Source organism: Kluyveromyces marxianus, chromosome 3 (assembly GCF_001417885.1).
Source record: "Kluyveromyces marxianus DMKU3-1042 DNA, complete genome, chromosome 3".
Lineage (NCBI taxonomy): Eukaryota > Fungi > Ascomycota > Saccharomycetes > Saccharomycetales > Saccharomycetaceae > Kluyveromyces > Kluyveromyces marxianus.
The window spans coordinates 1285841-1300069 of record NC_036027.1 but is presented as its reverse complement, the minus strand read 5'-3'; the positions used below and the strand labels follow the sequence as shown (position 1 = coordinate 1300069).

Here is a 14229-nt window from a genome sequence, read left to right as displayed (position 1 = left end):
CTCAAATACCTACTAGAAAGATATGTACAAAGGGAAATATGTAATGGCATAATAATATTTACCATATTTCCAAGTGTAGACAGAAAATAATAACATATGATGGGTGGATCGATTAGTTGAAGAATTACGAAGCACCTTCACAATTTCACCGAATCAATCAAATGTTTTACAATACCTGGGTTAGATAAGGTGGAAACATCTCCTAATTGATCAGATTCTCCAGCCAAAATCTTTCTCAAGATACGTCTCATAATTTTACCTGATCTAGTCTTTGGCAAATCATCAACTAAAACGATTAGCTTTGGAGCAGCAAATGGTCCAATATCTTTTCTAACCGTTAATATTAAATGTTTCTTAATATCCTGCAATTCGGAATCACTAGCAGCGGTTAAACTGGATTTATTTTTCAACACAACAAAGGCTGCCACTGCTTGCCCTGTCAATTCGTCGCTAAATCCAACAACCGCGCACTCAGCTACCATATCATCTTCAATAATGGCGGCTTCAATTTCAGCAGTTGATAATCGGTGACCGGAAACGTTAACAACATCGTCCACACGACCTAAGATCCAGAAGAATCCGTCCTTATCCTTGGCAACACCATCACCAGTGAAGTAGTAGCCAGGGTATGGTTTCAAGTATGTGTCCAAAAATCTGTCATTGTTCTTCCAAATAGTTCTAGCAAAGGAAGGCCATGGTCTTTTAATCGCCAAGACACCTTCGGCATGTTGTCCTGTTTGTTCTTCGCCCGTGGTTGGATCCAATACAGCCAAATCGATACCAAAGAATGGGAAAGCAGCCGAACCTGGTTTCATCGGAGTTGCACCTCCTGCTAATGGTGTCACCAAATGGGAACCAGATTCGGTTTGCCAGTACGTGTCTACAATAGGTAGTTCGTTCTTACCGATCTTTTCTGAGTACCACTCCCAAACTTCGGCAGCAATAGGTTCTCCAACGGAACCTAAACAACGCAAGGATTTGAGGGAAAACCCTTCAGTGTAGGAGTCACCAGCTCTCTTCAATAAACGCAAAGCGGTAGGTGCTACGTAAAATTGGGTGACCTGGTACTTATCGATGACTTCCCAATAACGAGAGAAACTTGGATAAGCTGGAGTACCCTCGAAGACCAAAGTTGTGCACCCTGAAAGCAATGGTCCATAAACACAGTATGTATGACCAGTGATCCAGCCAATATCACCAGCGGTAAAGAACACGTCGTCTTTTTGAACGTCAAAAGTGTACTTCATGCTCAAAAGCGCTTGTAATAAGTAACCTGCGGTTGAATGCTGGACACCTTTTGGAGCACCAGTCGACCCTGAAGTGTACAACAAGAACAATGGATGTTCTGAGTCTACAGGTTCGCAAGGATAGTAAGACTTGTATTTCTTCAATTCTTCATCCCAGTCCAAATCTCTACCAGGCACATATCTGATATGTTTGTTGTGCGTACGCTTGTAGACCAACACGTTAGTGACTTGGGGAGTTTCCTTGACAGCTTCATCAACGATGCGTTTCGTCTCAATTGTCTTACCACCTCTTTTAGACTCGTCAGTGGTAATGACAGTTTTCGAATAAGCGTCGTTGATACGATCACGCAAGGAGTTTGAAGAGAAACCAGCAAACACGACAGAGTGCACTGCACCAATACGCGTAATAGCTAACAAGGTAATCAAGGCTTCTGGGATCATGGGCATGTACACTGCGACAGTGTCGCCCTTCCTGACGTTCATTGAGTACTGTAAAACTTGTGCGACTTTGCACACTTGTTCCAACAACTCGGAATAGGTCAAGCTGTAACCTTGGCCCGGCTCGTCAGCTTCATACAGAATGGCAACCTTATCTGGTTGGGAGAACGCGTGACGATCGACCAAGTTGTAACAGGCGTTCAATTGACCATTGGTGAACCAGGCATTGTTTTCGAAAGTGGGTTTCCCCTCAGAATCTGGAATAAAAACCTGGTCGTATGGTTTGAACCAATTCAACAGCTGAGCCCGCTCATGGTAGAATTTGGCTGGGTTTTCCAATGATTCCTTGTGCAATGCCTTGTACTCTTCAAAGCCACCTGGCAAGTTTGGCTTGTAGTTCCTAGCGGCTTCGGCGCTCAACCTCTCAGTAATGGGAATTGGATGGACAACTGGCACCGAGGTTAAATGTTCATATTCAAAAGTTTTCTTTTCTTTAGAAGACGCATCAGTGGCGCTGGCGTTTTTCATAGTAATTATGGGGTCCTGTGGAGTCGCAGTATTAACAGCAGGAGACATATTGGGCAGACAATTGGTTTCCTTTGTTGTATGTGCTTATTCTTGATACTATATATAATTAATATATATATTATATAAATGTTAATATGGGACGTGGATTACAGAAAACCAAGGTTGGAACGTAACCACGGACTTGCATGCCCTTTAAATATTCCTTCGCTTTAGGACTACAAATCGGCGAAATCGATGTTCCCCTCATCGATGGCCCGGCATAAAATACAGATGATTGATGATCACCGCCAGACAAAGGAAATGGCTTATATCACAGAACACAGCGCATGTACCAATGGGAGAATATCATCTCTATCACGCTCACTTATCACCCATCAATTGACCATCGCACTACTCCTACTACAACACTACTTACTGTTTCTGCCTTTTTTTTTGCCTTACTGGCTTCTCGTTTCTCTAGTGTCCTCTACCCAAGACGTCGGGCTGAACCCTGCTCTACTCCCCTACTGCTTCCCCTCTTTCATAGATCAAAAACTAAGGATACAAGCCTGCTACGCAACTGAAATGGAGACAAGTCATATGGGACAAAAGACAGAATGTACTTGGGCTTGATTGAGCACAGTTCCAGTGAAACCCGCAGCTCTATTGGGCGGCCAGAAGGACGCCTTTTGCGAGCCTTTTGCCGATATGTGGAGCATTTTTGGGCTCTCCAAATTTTTGGCGGGGAAAATAAAGTAGCATAAACGAGAGAAGCCCAACTGCTAGGAAAAAACAAACAAACAAAAGACAAAGCTCAACGAAACACAGAGACGGTACGGCAAGATGTTGAACTTGATATTTTTTGGTTACAATTTTTGAGTCAGCCGTGCCTGGGTCATGCACCACTTTTCCTCTCCTCGGTTTTCTGTTGCTTACCTCTTTTTTTTTTTTTTTTTTTTTTTTTTTTTTGGTTTTTTGTTCTCCACTGTTTGGATACTTGGTCCGGGTAATATTTGCTCTCTCCCTCACCTCGCCTCGCCCCGCCGCAGCCGCAGCGACAGTCCGTCACAGCGACAGCCGTAGCAGCCTGACAAAGCAGGGACAGAAAGAGAGAGAGAGAGAGGGAAACGACGGACAGCCAGCCCCTTGTTCAGCTCTGCTGATGGAGGGGCTGTTTTATCGCAGCTCAGCGGTTAAACCGGAAGCTCAAGGGAGTTTAACTTGAGAAGCTCCATTGGACCACACATATGTGGTCAATAGTGCGGAGAGAGAAGGAGGGGCAATAGCAATGTGGAAATCGGAGTAGTGTCAGCATTCATGAACGTGAGTGTGTGCAGGCTTTGTTGCTGCTCTATACGATGATCCTATAAGCAAGAGAATTCAGGGTCCTTTCTCATGTCAGAAGATCTGGTGACAGCGTGTCAATTGTGCCTGAATGGGTTTTTGTTGTTGTTTAGGCTTCGGTGTTATAATATTGACGTACTGGTCTATCCACGTGCCGAGTTCCCAAGGCAAGTCTCATGCGGACTTTGCCGAACAATTAATGGATCACGTGTACTTCCCTGTTTGCGCAATTTGGCGCCCATGATGGGGGCAAAAGGCCAAGGATTTTCCTGTCCTTGTTCTTTCTTTTTCTGTAGTTAGCTATCTACTTCTTTTAATTTTCTACCATAATCTAATCTAAAAGATATTTTGGAACGTGCTTGCCTTATAATGGAGGCTTGCTTAATTAAATCTGGATCCAATTTAAATCTTGATTCAACAGTTACATTAAATACTCGTTTGGGACTAAATAACTGGTCGCAGCAGCAATATTTGCACTGGAATTTTACACGTGGCAGTTTGTGCTTTATTTGATGCTACGGGATCTGAAAATTTTAAGCTATACTGATTTCTGTCTGCTCTCTCGAGCCCTTAGGTCTTGTTTCTACCTGATATCTACACGTGTTTCAGAGGTTTCCATAGTCGAAGTCGAACTAACTCTCGAGCCTAATCCATATTTCTCGGCGTTTCTTGGAGCACTCTCTGAATACCCTGAAAATTTTTTTCTCAGCAGTCTCCTTGATCCTGAAATTATAAATAGTGCTTGATAACTAGATGCCTTGGCAAATAACTCATTGATCTTGGCTTGGCTTGGCCTTCCATCACCCCTTATCATCATTGATTTATTTCCTTTCTTCTTAATATTTTTTTTTACTCTTACTTTGTTTTCCCCATCTGTACACGGCATTTGGTTTTCGTCTGCATACACAATACAAATCTTGTTGTACGTGAGCTTCTGAGTGAGAAATTGAATACCAAGGGTAATAAAGAATATGACGTCCGACAGGAGACATCTCGAGCACCCTGCTACCAGGGACTTGCCAAAGTCCTTTAATGGACACATGAGATTCTTGAGAGAGCAATTCAGAAAGGAAGTCACTTGGAATAAAACCTACGATGATCCTGGAAAGTTAGACTCGCAATCGTCCCCATCCGAAAATCACAACATTGATGACTATCCACAGGACACAGAGAAGAGCTATGAAATCGTTACCGAGGGTATTGTTGCGGAAGATAGTGCTAAAGCTTCAAATGGAGAGAAAAAGGGGTTTTTCGCTCAATTACCCATTCTATGGCCAATTTTTACCTGTGGTGCCGGTTTGTTCAGTGACGGTTACATCAATTCTTCAATCGGTGCCGTTTCAACTTGCTTGGCCCAAATCTACGGCAAGCAATACTCTAACTCTAGCGCCATTCAAAATGTTTCTTCAATTGCGTTTGCTGGTATCGTTTTAGGCCAATTATCTTTTGGTTACCTTGCAGATCATTATTCTCGTAAGTTAGCCATGTTACTCGGAAACTTGATTTTGATCGTGTTTTCCATATTAGTAGCCGGTGCCTGGGGTGCAGGAACCACATCTACCAAAGCAGGTGGCCTTTTCACTGCTATTACCGCTTATAGATTCTTTCTTGGTATTGGTATTGGATCCGAATACCCTTCGGGATCAACTGCTGCCGCCGAAGCCTGTGCCTTATTGCCTGCAAAGAAAAGAAACCGTTGGTTTATCTGGTTTACCAACTTGATGCTCAACTGGGGTGGGCTCTTCGCTGCGATTGTCCCATTGGTTCTAGTTTGCATTTTTGGTGAACATAGGTTGCAGTGGGTTTGGAGACTAACTTTGGGTCTGGGTGCTATCCCACCATTGTCTCTATTCATTCTAAGATTGAAATTCAAAGAAAGTAAAAGCTTTACCACATCTAGATTCAACAAGGTGATGCCTTACAAGCTTGTGTTTAAGTTTTACTGGTTCCGTACCACTATAATTTCCATCATCTGGTTCCTATTCAACTTCTCATCTTACGCTTTCGGTATTTACTCTTCGTTGATCATCAAAAATCTTTTGGGCAAGAACAAACCCGGTGCCAAAGCGTCTTTGAAAGAATCATTCTCGTGGAATGTTTTGTTCACATTCTTCTACATCCCTGGTGGTTACCTTGGTGCCGTTTTCGCAGATTATATTGGTCCTCGTCTCACTATCGGTCTTGGTTTGCTTGCCCAAGCTTTTGTCGGAATTGGTATGACATGCGGGTTTGTTACGTTAGAGAAGCATATTGCAGCTTTCACTGTTATCTTCGGTATCTTTACCTCCTTGGGTGATTTCTCCACCGGTGATAATATTGGCCTAATTGCTGCCAAGAGTTACGCTACACCAGTCAGAGGAACTTTATACTCCATATCTGCCGCATCAGGTAAAATAGGTGCTTTCGTGGGTACATACGTGTTTCCTCAGATTATAAAGAACGCAGGTGGATCCAACACCACCAATGGTATGAGGGCACCATTCTGGGTAGCTACTGCTTTGTGCATGTTCTCTGGGTTCCTAGCTCTATTATTCTTACCCGAACTAGACCCTGATGCCATCGTTGAAGAAGATAGAAAGTTCCATGAATACTTGGAAAGTTCCGGTTACGACATGTCCACGTTGGGTGTGAGAGCCGAAGATTCAGAAGATGTCGAGGAGTCCGTTGAAGTTCTAAACACACAATCTTCAGGTAAGATCTAGTCGTTGATATAGACCTTCTTTCACCAGCCCTTTGCTTCTAGTTTTTTTTTTTTTTGTTACAACTCTCTTTCACTCTCTTTCATTCTTAACATGGACTTAAACAGTAGATAAATAATACGTACCTATTATGCACTTTTCATCGTTGCTTTTATGTCACCAGAGTAAACTCGCATTATCTATGTAGTTAAACCGCTATAGACATATAAAAGTCAAATAACCACGTGAGTATCACGTGAACAACATTTCTCCAGCTGAAACAAAATTAAAGTCAAAAAAAAATAAAATAAAAAAAATCAAAATCTTTTCTCTTTGCCTTAGTATATTCCGTTTTTGGCTACACGCATCAATAACGTGTGTGTTTTATATTGCATTATCAATTCTGTCCTTGGAACGGTTGAATAAAGGTTCCACAGCACTCTCAAATTTAAAGATCACTGGAATTATTTAGTCCCAGCATTGCGGGGTGAATATATTATGTATATGTGTTTGTAAATTTTAGTTAACCGCAAGAATTCGGAGTCCAAAAATCTAAGCCTTGTTTTGGATTTACACTTTCAAAGCGTGTCTTTCTATTTTAGACCCCATTCGCGTGCTGTCTGTCATTCTCTCTGTTTTCTTATTTCCAAAAATAACGATTTCAATTTTGGAATTATATATCAAAATCAAGAAAAGTATAAGCTTTAGGAAACTGATTTAACAAAACTTTTAAGTTGAAAAAAGAGTTTATCGCTTCTATTAAAGAGACAAGCATTAGAATACTAGAATAGTTAAGCGCATCAAAACGTTTAACCTTCACTCATTCTCTTTTTGACTTAGGAAACTCCGTGATAGTGAGGCAATAGAAAAGAGAATTAGTAGTAGTAAATTTGCAAAATGCGTTCGCTATCTCTACTCGTGACTTTTGTAGCGACGCTGATGCTTTTGCCCTTTGCAAGCGCGTTAAAGTATATCCAGACCTCGTCGCTCCTTACATGTATGGAGAATTCGCAGTTTTCTGCATCCTTTTTTGATGTAACATTTTTCCCTCATAATAGAAGTGCTATTTTCAACGTGGATGCAACGACTACCATTAGTGAGAAGGTTGTTGCGAAGGCAGAGTTAATTGTATATGGGTTAAACGTTTTGAACAAAAAATTTGATCTATGTGAGCTCAAGGAAAATGCAGTCTGTCCGTTAAGCGCCGGAAGAATTGAAGTCAAATCGTCTTATACCTTGGACAAAGATAACGATCTAACAAAGAAAATCCCAGGTATTGCATACACAGTTCCTGATTTGGATGCTCAAGTGCGTGTTATTGCATACTCTAGTAGTGATACTGCATTTGCAACACCACTAGCTTGCGTCCAAGCTGTTCTTTCTAACGGTAAAACCGTTCAAACTAAGTACGCGTCATGGGCCATTGCGGCTATCTCTGGGTTGGGTGTCTTGACCTCAGCCATAGTTTCCGTCATTGGTCATTCTACCACAGCAGCACATATCGCTTCAAACTCCATCTCCTTGTTTGTTTATTTCCAGAACTTGGCTATCACTTCCATGATGGGTGTTGCTCGTGTACCTCCTATTGCTGCTGCCTGGACTCAAAATTTCCAATGGTCTATGGGTATTATCAACGTCAAGTTTCTACAAGATATTTTCGACTGGTACGTTAAGGCAACTGGTGGAACTCCAGTAGTCGTCGTTTCAAACAAAGATATTTTATCCGTGTCAGTTCAAAAGAGAGGCTTGAGTTCTCACATCAAGGACTTCGCAAGAAAATCCATTTCTAACATTCAGCCTAGTATTCAAAAGAGAACATTAATTGATAGTGGTTATGACTTCAGTAAACTTTTGTCCAATACTGAATTATATACGACAAATGAAAGAAACACAACTGATTATTCAACTAAGGTCCTAGTTTTAACTGGTATCAAACGTGTAGCATACCTTGGAGGGATTGAGTTGAGTAATGTATTTTTAACAGGTATTGTATTCACTCTTTTCTTCCTTTTCTGCATGGTCGTTGGAATGGCTGTTTTTAAAGCAGTCATTGAGTTATTGACCAAAGCTGGCTATATGAAAGAAACTTCGAAATTTTATGAATATAGGAGATCATGGGGTAGTATTATCAAGGGTACGCTTTACAGAATTTGTATTATTGCATTCCCACAGGTCTCAATTCTATCCATCTGGGAGTTCACTCAACGTGATTCGGTTGCCGTCGTTCTTGATGCTGTCGCAGTATTAGCGATCATTTCAATACTATTAGTATACGGCGTGAGTAGGGTTGTGTTAAGAGGAAGAGAGTCAACTCGATTATACAAAACTCCAGCATATATGCTTTATGGTGATTCGACTTTTTTGAACAGATTTGGTTTCCTTTACGTTCAATTTAAAGCTGAACTATACTGGTGGTTAATGCCTTTACTAGGATATACTTTCTTGAGATCATTGTTCGTAGCAGTGCTACAAGGAGAAGGTAAACCTCAAGCTATGATTGTTTTCATCATCGAGTTGGCATATTTTGTTGCTTTGTGTTGGGCTAGACCTTACTTGGACAAGCGTACAAATGCCTTCAACATCGTTATCCATGCTCTCAATTTATTCAACTCTCTTTTATTTTTGTTTTTCTCAAATCTCTTTGGACAACCTTCGGTTGTTTCTAGTGTCATGGCAGTTATCTTATTCGTCGTTAATGCAGTGTTTGCATTATTCCTTATGATATTCACTATTGTCACCTGTGTGTTAGCCTTAGTTTACAAGAACCCAGATGCTCGCTACCAACCAATGAAAGATGACCGTGTGTCCTTTATTCCTAAGGTTCAGCCCAAAAACGATGCTGGTGAACTCTTTGACTTAGGTAGAACCGTGATGAATAACAACGACGGTTCTCCTGTAGAATTTGAGATGAAGCATCCTAATAGCTCCGCAAGACTTTTGTTTGATGAAGATATTGACGAATCTAACAGCACTTATGATGTAGGATCTCAGTCGAGAAGATTTGACTCTGGTAGTGTAAATGAACCATTACAACCTACATCAGCAGTTATGGGTGATAATACTACAAACTATGCACGTATACCAGCCGCTCCAAGCGGTAATCTACGGAAACCAGAAACTTCCTTCTCTACAAATACACAATATCAAGGTTACTCCGGTAGCAACCCATATCTGAATGAAAATCCTAGCTACACCAGCTTCAATAAACCGAAGAAAAGTAGTCCCGAGAATAATATGCCATACTTGTGATAAATGCAAAAATAAGATGCATGTACTCTTTAAGGGAGAGTTAGTTCCCTTTAAAAGATTGTATATTAATATGAACACGCGGAGCGCTGGTACATTGATTATTGTTATAGAAACCAGGTGAATGATGTTAATCAGACTATAGTTCGACATTATCAGATATATATATATATAAGTATATCTAGAAAACATAAAACAAGCCAATATTGATTGAAATTCATCTGATACGCCATTTAATATCTATCCTAATGATAGAGGTCATCTAGGATTGTACGAACAAAAAATATAGCGCTGCTTAAACGTTGTTGAAGTAGAATTTGAAGAATGACACTTGATCTTCAATTGTCTTGTCTTGGGCATATCTAACCTGAGGAACACTCAAATCACCTCTACAAGCAAAACCATGTGCTACGGTACCGAAAATGTTGAGTTGATAATTAGCTCCCATTTTCTTCAATGAATCTTCGGTTTGACGTCTTAATTCTTCAGGGAAAATGGTATCGTTCTCAGCAGCAGATATCAAAAGTGGTCTCTTACCAATAGCTTCGACTTCCTTAATATCAACAAACGATGGGTGTGCAACTGCAGCAACATCAGCCAAACCACTTTCAGAATCGATTTGCTTGATAGCATATTTGGCCCCGAAACAGTATCCAATAACACCAATCTTATTTGGTTTGACATCGCTCTTCAAACTTGTTAAAAAGCCATTAACAAGGCCATGTGTCTTTTCAACATTGTGTCTTTGCAACCAGCCTGCCACGTCAAATGTACCATCCATCATGACAACGTCATTGCCGACTTCATCACCAAATAAAAAGTCAGGGACGTACACTTTATAACCAGATATAGCGGCCAATTGATCAGCAATCAACAAAACGTTATTAACTTTGATACCGTAGACATCAGTGAGAATAACTAGAACATTACCATCCTTTGATGATTCTGGGCCAGCAACGTATGTCTCTAAACCATATAATTCAGATGTTTTACCAGATGGGGTGCCTTCGTGATAAAACCCTTCGACACAACACTTACCTGGAGGATTAGAAGCCATTTTGAGTTTGTTCTTTACAGTACCTAATATAAATTGATGAAGTTACCTTTGATGAGTGATTTTCTTAGGCTAAAACTAACCGGAAGTTTGCAAGTATTCATTTATTCATACCTTTAATTTACTTTTTAGTTTTAATAATTCCATTATTTTCCTTCCCTTTATGTATTCATTAGAGCCAAGATTTTTTGTATATTTTTACGTAATAGCGGTCAGTACAGTAGGCATTATAGATTGACGAATGTAAGAGTACCTGTATATACGTTCTTTATCAACCGTTACCTTGGCACACATGAAGATATACTCATACTAGAGTAAATTTACTAGAGCAACAGTAATTACGGACGGAGCGTGAAATTATTAGTACTTCTTTATTTACGACCGGAGAAAGCTTGCAGGAAGTGATAAATGCGTTCCATTTTCATTGTTAAAATCTTAATGCTGGATCATTTCACGTAAATGCAAAACCCGGTACGGTAAAAACGAATTGTTATAACCTGTGGGTGTGTGGAATCCCGGTGCCGTATGCTGGTGGCGAAAGTATCACCGGTGATCGTTTATTGATACTGTGCACTGATTTGGTACTTTTCATTACTTCGTAAACTTGCGATTCATTGGATCAACAGAGTAATCGAAGATGGGTTCTCACGCTGCTATTAAGGAATTAGAAAAAGAGGTTACATATTGGAGAAATGTTGCACTGGGTATAGAGACTGAATCGGAATATGAGCAAGATACACGTAAGGCGTCAATTTATTCTCTCACTAAATTTTTGACGGATGATAATGATCCAAGGGCTAATAGCATTAAACTCAACTTTTACGAAGTATATCCACGTCTCATTAGTAAGGGTTGCATTAGGCAGGACATAAACCCTTTTTCGGTGAATTACCTGTTGTTTGCCGACCCATACGTCTCACTATTTGTCAAGTTTGTGTTTCAAACTCCATACCGTAAAGGTCTCAGGGGTAATTTCCAAGTTGATACGGAACCGCAACAAGACCTTGACGCCTCGTCCATTCTAAAGATTCTAAAATTGAACGAGTCTGCGTTTGAGAAATTAAGTGCTTCAAAGAAAGAGAAGGTAAACGAATTTATTGAACAGATAATAACTCAAAATTACCAACCAAATATGGATACTAGAAATAACGAAGTATTCATGAATCTTTTAAATACAATGTCATCTCCAAAATTCATCGAAGACAAGTGCTTATACGGACAATATTCTCCTTTATTGTTAACTTACATTTCACGAATACAAAATGAGCTACCGTCACTATCTACTATACGATTGCTCTTAAACAATTACTATCAACATATCTATCCTATGTTTCCATGTTTGGATATTGATTTATTCGAAGAACTTATCACTTCCGTACTTGAAGCTGATCGGAATAATATAGAAAGAATTGTTCTAAATCTCGGAACTACAAACATTAAGTTGAAGCTCTTTAATATCGCTATTCTGTTTCTATTGCTTCAGCTTTCAATATCTCATTTAAAGTTAAGGCTCTTCGACCATCGATCGATGCAGGACGATGTTCATCACAAGTATGATGATGAACGCGCATGGATCCAAAGCTTGTCGAAATCCCATGAGAACTTGACATATATATCGGCAGAATTATTGTCGATCTTAAATGTCTATCAGTCTAGAACTGAAGAAATAATTACTTGGCATATGCTTTTGTGGTCAATTTTAGCCCACAATCCAGATTGCTGTAGCATTTACAATGATTCTACAACAGAAGGCGTTGTTAGTTTGGTTGGGCCCTTGGTGCTAGATTTAGGACTTGATCGAGATCCCTCAAACTTCTTAAAACCAACTGGTAACATGAAAATAGACCCTAGGTACAAAAACTATAGACGACGTCTCTGGATGTGCTACTGTTTCATGTCAAGATTCGAGGTTACAGTGAAAGGAAAAAGCGCACAAAAGAATTCTGCTAATCTTGCAGCAATTCCTGGAATTACCGACAGAGACAATGGCTGGACCTTGTACTCTTCACTTTATAAAAAGGATATGGTAAAACCTAATGAAGCAGAGTTGGAGATACTAGGTTTAGTTTATAAGTTTGCGCAATTCTGTGCTGTTTTCAAACCGATGGATGAACTTTTGAGAAGTACGGATAGTTATTTAACTCTAACACAGGTGGAAAAACTGTATCAAGAGATAAGCATCTATATAGACCCGGAGTTCAAGAAGACTACAGAGGGTACAGAAAGATGGGTACACAACCCAACCATCGGTATCACTTATAATATCGATGATATTGAGCGCATACTTGCGGTGGAAAGACAGATAGTAGCTCGAAACTCTCAACTTACCCTATGTGGCATGATGGTCCAATACTTCAATTCTCTAAAGAATCAGGATTCTTATATCCTTGACAGAGTGCTTCTATACTGCGAAAGAGTATTCTCAAATATTTGTGAAGGAGTGAAATACTTGAGCCAATATTTTAATGTCAGATACACTGAAAACATTGATACTACAGGGAAGTTCTACACTAACAGAGCCTCTCAAGTTTACTTATCAAGGTGTGCCCTTCAATTAGTTTCACATATACTCAAGGTTGATCACATGATAGGCCTTTCAAAGAGAAGGTCCAATCAGCAATCCTTTTTGTATGAAGATCATCTCGCACAACCAGAAGGAAATAAAGTAAACATACAAAGGCGCCAGTATATTATATTACGCACAAAGCTCTTATCAATACTCGAGGAAGTACACTCAAATTCCTCGGAAGAACTACGCTATAATTACATGTCAGGGTTTAGGTACGCTTTGATAGGCGATTGCACAATGCATTTCCTCAAACAAGATGGCAGAAGATTTTTGATGAGAGATATACTATTATCAGATAGCGGCATTCATGACGGAACATTCACAGAGGGAAATTTTCACCTTCTGAGTGTCGAAGAAAAAGAAAGTATGCTACTTGATGCAAATGAGCTTATACGGTTAGGCGAGAAAGACCTGCAAATATTGGTTGATACAGTATCCACTTTTGTTGACGAAACAAGCGAGCCTGAAAATTCATCCGTAATGCCTCAAAATCTATTTGCATATACAGCAACAACAACTGATACAATGGTAAACCAATTTAGCCTTGAACTTGCTGGTGTTTCCGCAGATTTTGATATAGTATTTGGCAATACAAATTTTCCGGAATGAGGATCTGCCCGACGATGTTTACAGTGTATGGACAAGATGCATGTCACAAAAGATTTAAATTCGAGAAATATAAATGAGGTCCATCACCAGTTAGCGTATAATACAAAAAGTATATCATTTTCAGCATAATAAGAACATTTTAATTTCTATCTGTTTTAACTTAAGAAATCATTAGCCGCATTACTTCTTAAGATTGTCTCTAAGCGTTACCTTGTCTATGCTCTCTAAAGAAGTTATACAATGTGTCAGATATCGAACATTATGTGTTTAACTCCACGTGATCAAGTCCCGTCAAAAAATAGTTTAACATACGTAATATAAAATTACTATTTTATTTTGCTTAGCATTATCATCAGCATTATCATCATCTCATACGTTGCTGTACTTCAATGTTTACCCATGACATTTATAGTATACCTGTCAGCTCTCTCTGCATCCGATAGTTTAAATAGAGAAATCCGGTAAATGTTTGGGTAGAAACTACTTTATACATAAAATCATCCACTTAGTTTTAAACATTGATACATGCACATATTA

The 14229-nt window shown here is 39.7% G+C and overlaps 5 protein-coding genes across 5 annotated transcripts; 3 read left to right on the top strand and 2 right to left on the bottom strand.

The window, feature by feature from the left end:
- Nucleotides 1–137: 137 nt before the first annotated feature.
- Nucleotides 138–2261, bottom strand: ACS1 (acetate--CoA ligase 1; the record flags this gene model as incomplete). Its single annotated transcript, XM_022819132.1, has 1 exon — nucleotides 138–2261. The coding sequence occupies one exon, from the start codon at nucleotides 2259–2261 to the stop codon at nucleotides 138–140; it is 2124 nt and encodes a 707-aa protein (XP_022675729.1).
- A 2315-nt stretch (nucleotides 2262–4576) lies between these two features.
- On the top strand, nucleotides 4577–6238 carry KLMA_30601 (uncharacterized protein; the record flags this gene model as incomplete). Its single annotated transcript, XM_022819131.1, has 1 exon — nucleotides 4577–6238. The coding sequence occupies one exon, from the start codon at nucleotides 4577–4579 to the stop codon at nucleotides 6236–6238; it is 1662 nt and encodes a 553-aa protein (XP_022675728.1).
- An 873-nt stretch (nucleotides 6239–7111) lies between these two features.
- On the top strand, nucleotides 7112–9463 carry FLC2 (flavin adenine dinucleotide transporter FLC2; the record flags this gene model as incomplete). The annotated part of the gene is made up of 1 exon (XM_022819130.1): nucleotides 7112–9463. The coding sequence occupies one exon, from the start codon at nucleotides 7112–7114 to the stop codon at nucleotides 9461–9463; it is 2352 nt and encodes a 783-aa protein (XP_022675727.1).
- Nucleotides 9464–9755: 292 nt separating this feature from the next.
- On the bottom strand, nucleotides 9756–10517 carry AIM2 (the record flags this gene model as incomplete). The annotated part of the gene is made up of 1 exon (XM_022819128.1): nucleotides 9756–10517. The coding sequence occupies one exon, from the start codon at nucleotides 10515–10517 to the stop codon at nucleotides 9756–9758; it is 762 nt and encodes a 253-aa protein (XP_022675726.1).
- A 634-nt stretch (nucleotides 10518–11151) lies between these two features.
- OAF1 (fungal specific transcription factor domain-containing protein) lies at nucleotides 11152–13692 on the top strand (the record flags this gene model as incomplete). Its single annotated transcript, XM_022819127.1, has 1 exon — nucleotides 11152–13692. The coding sequence occupies one exon, from the start codon at nucleotides 11152–11154 to the stop codon at nucleotides 13690–13692; it is 2541 nt and encodes an 846-aa protein (XP_022675725.1).
- Between the last annotated feature and the right edge of the window lie 537 nt (nucleotides 13693–14229).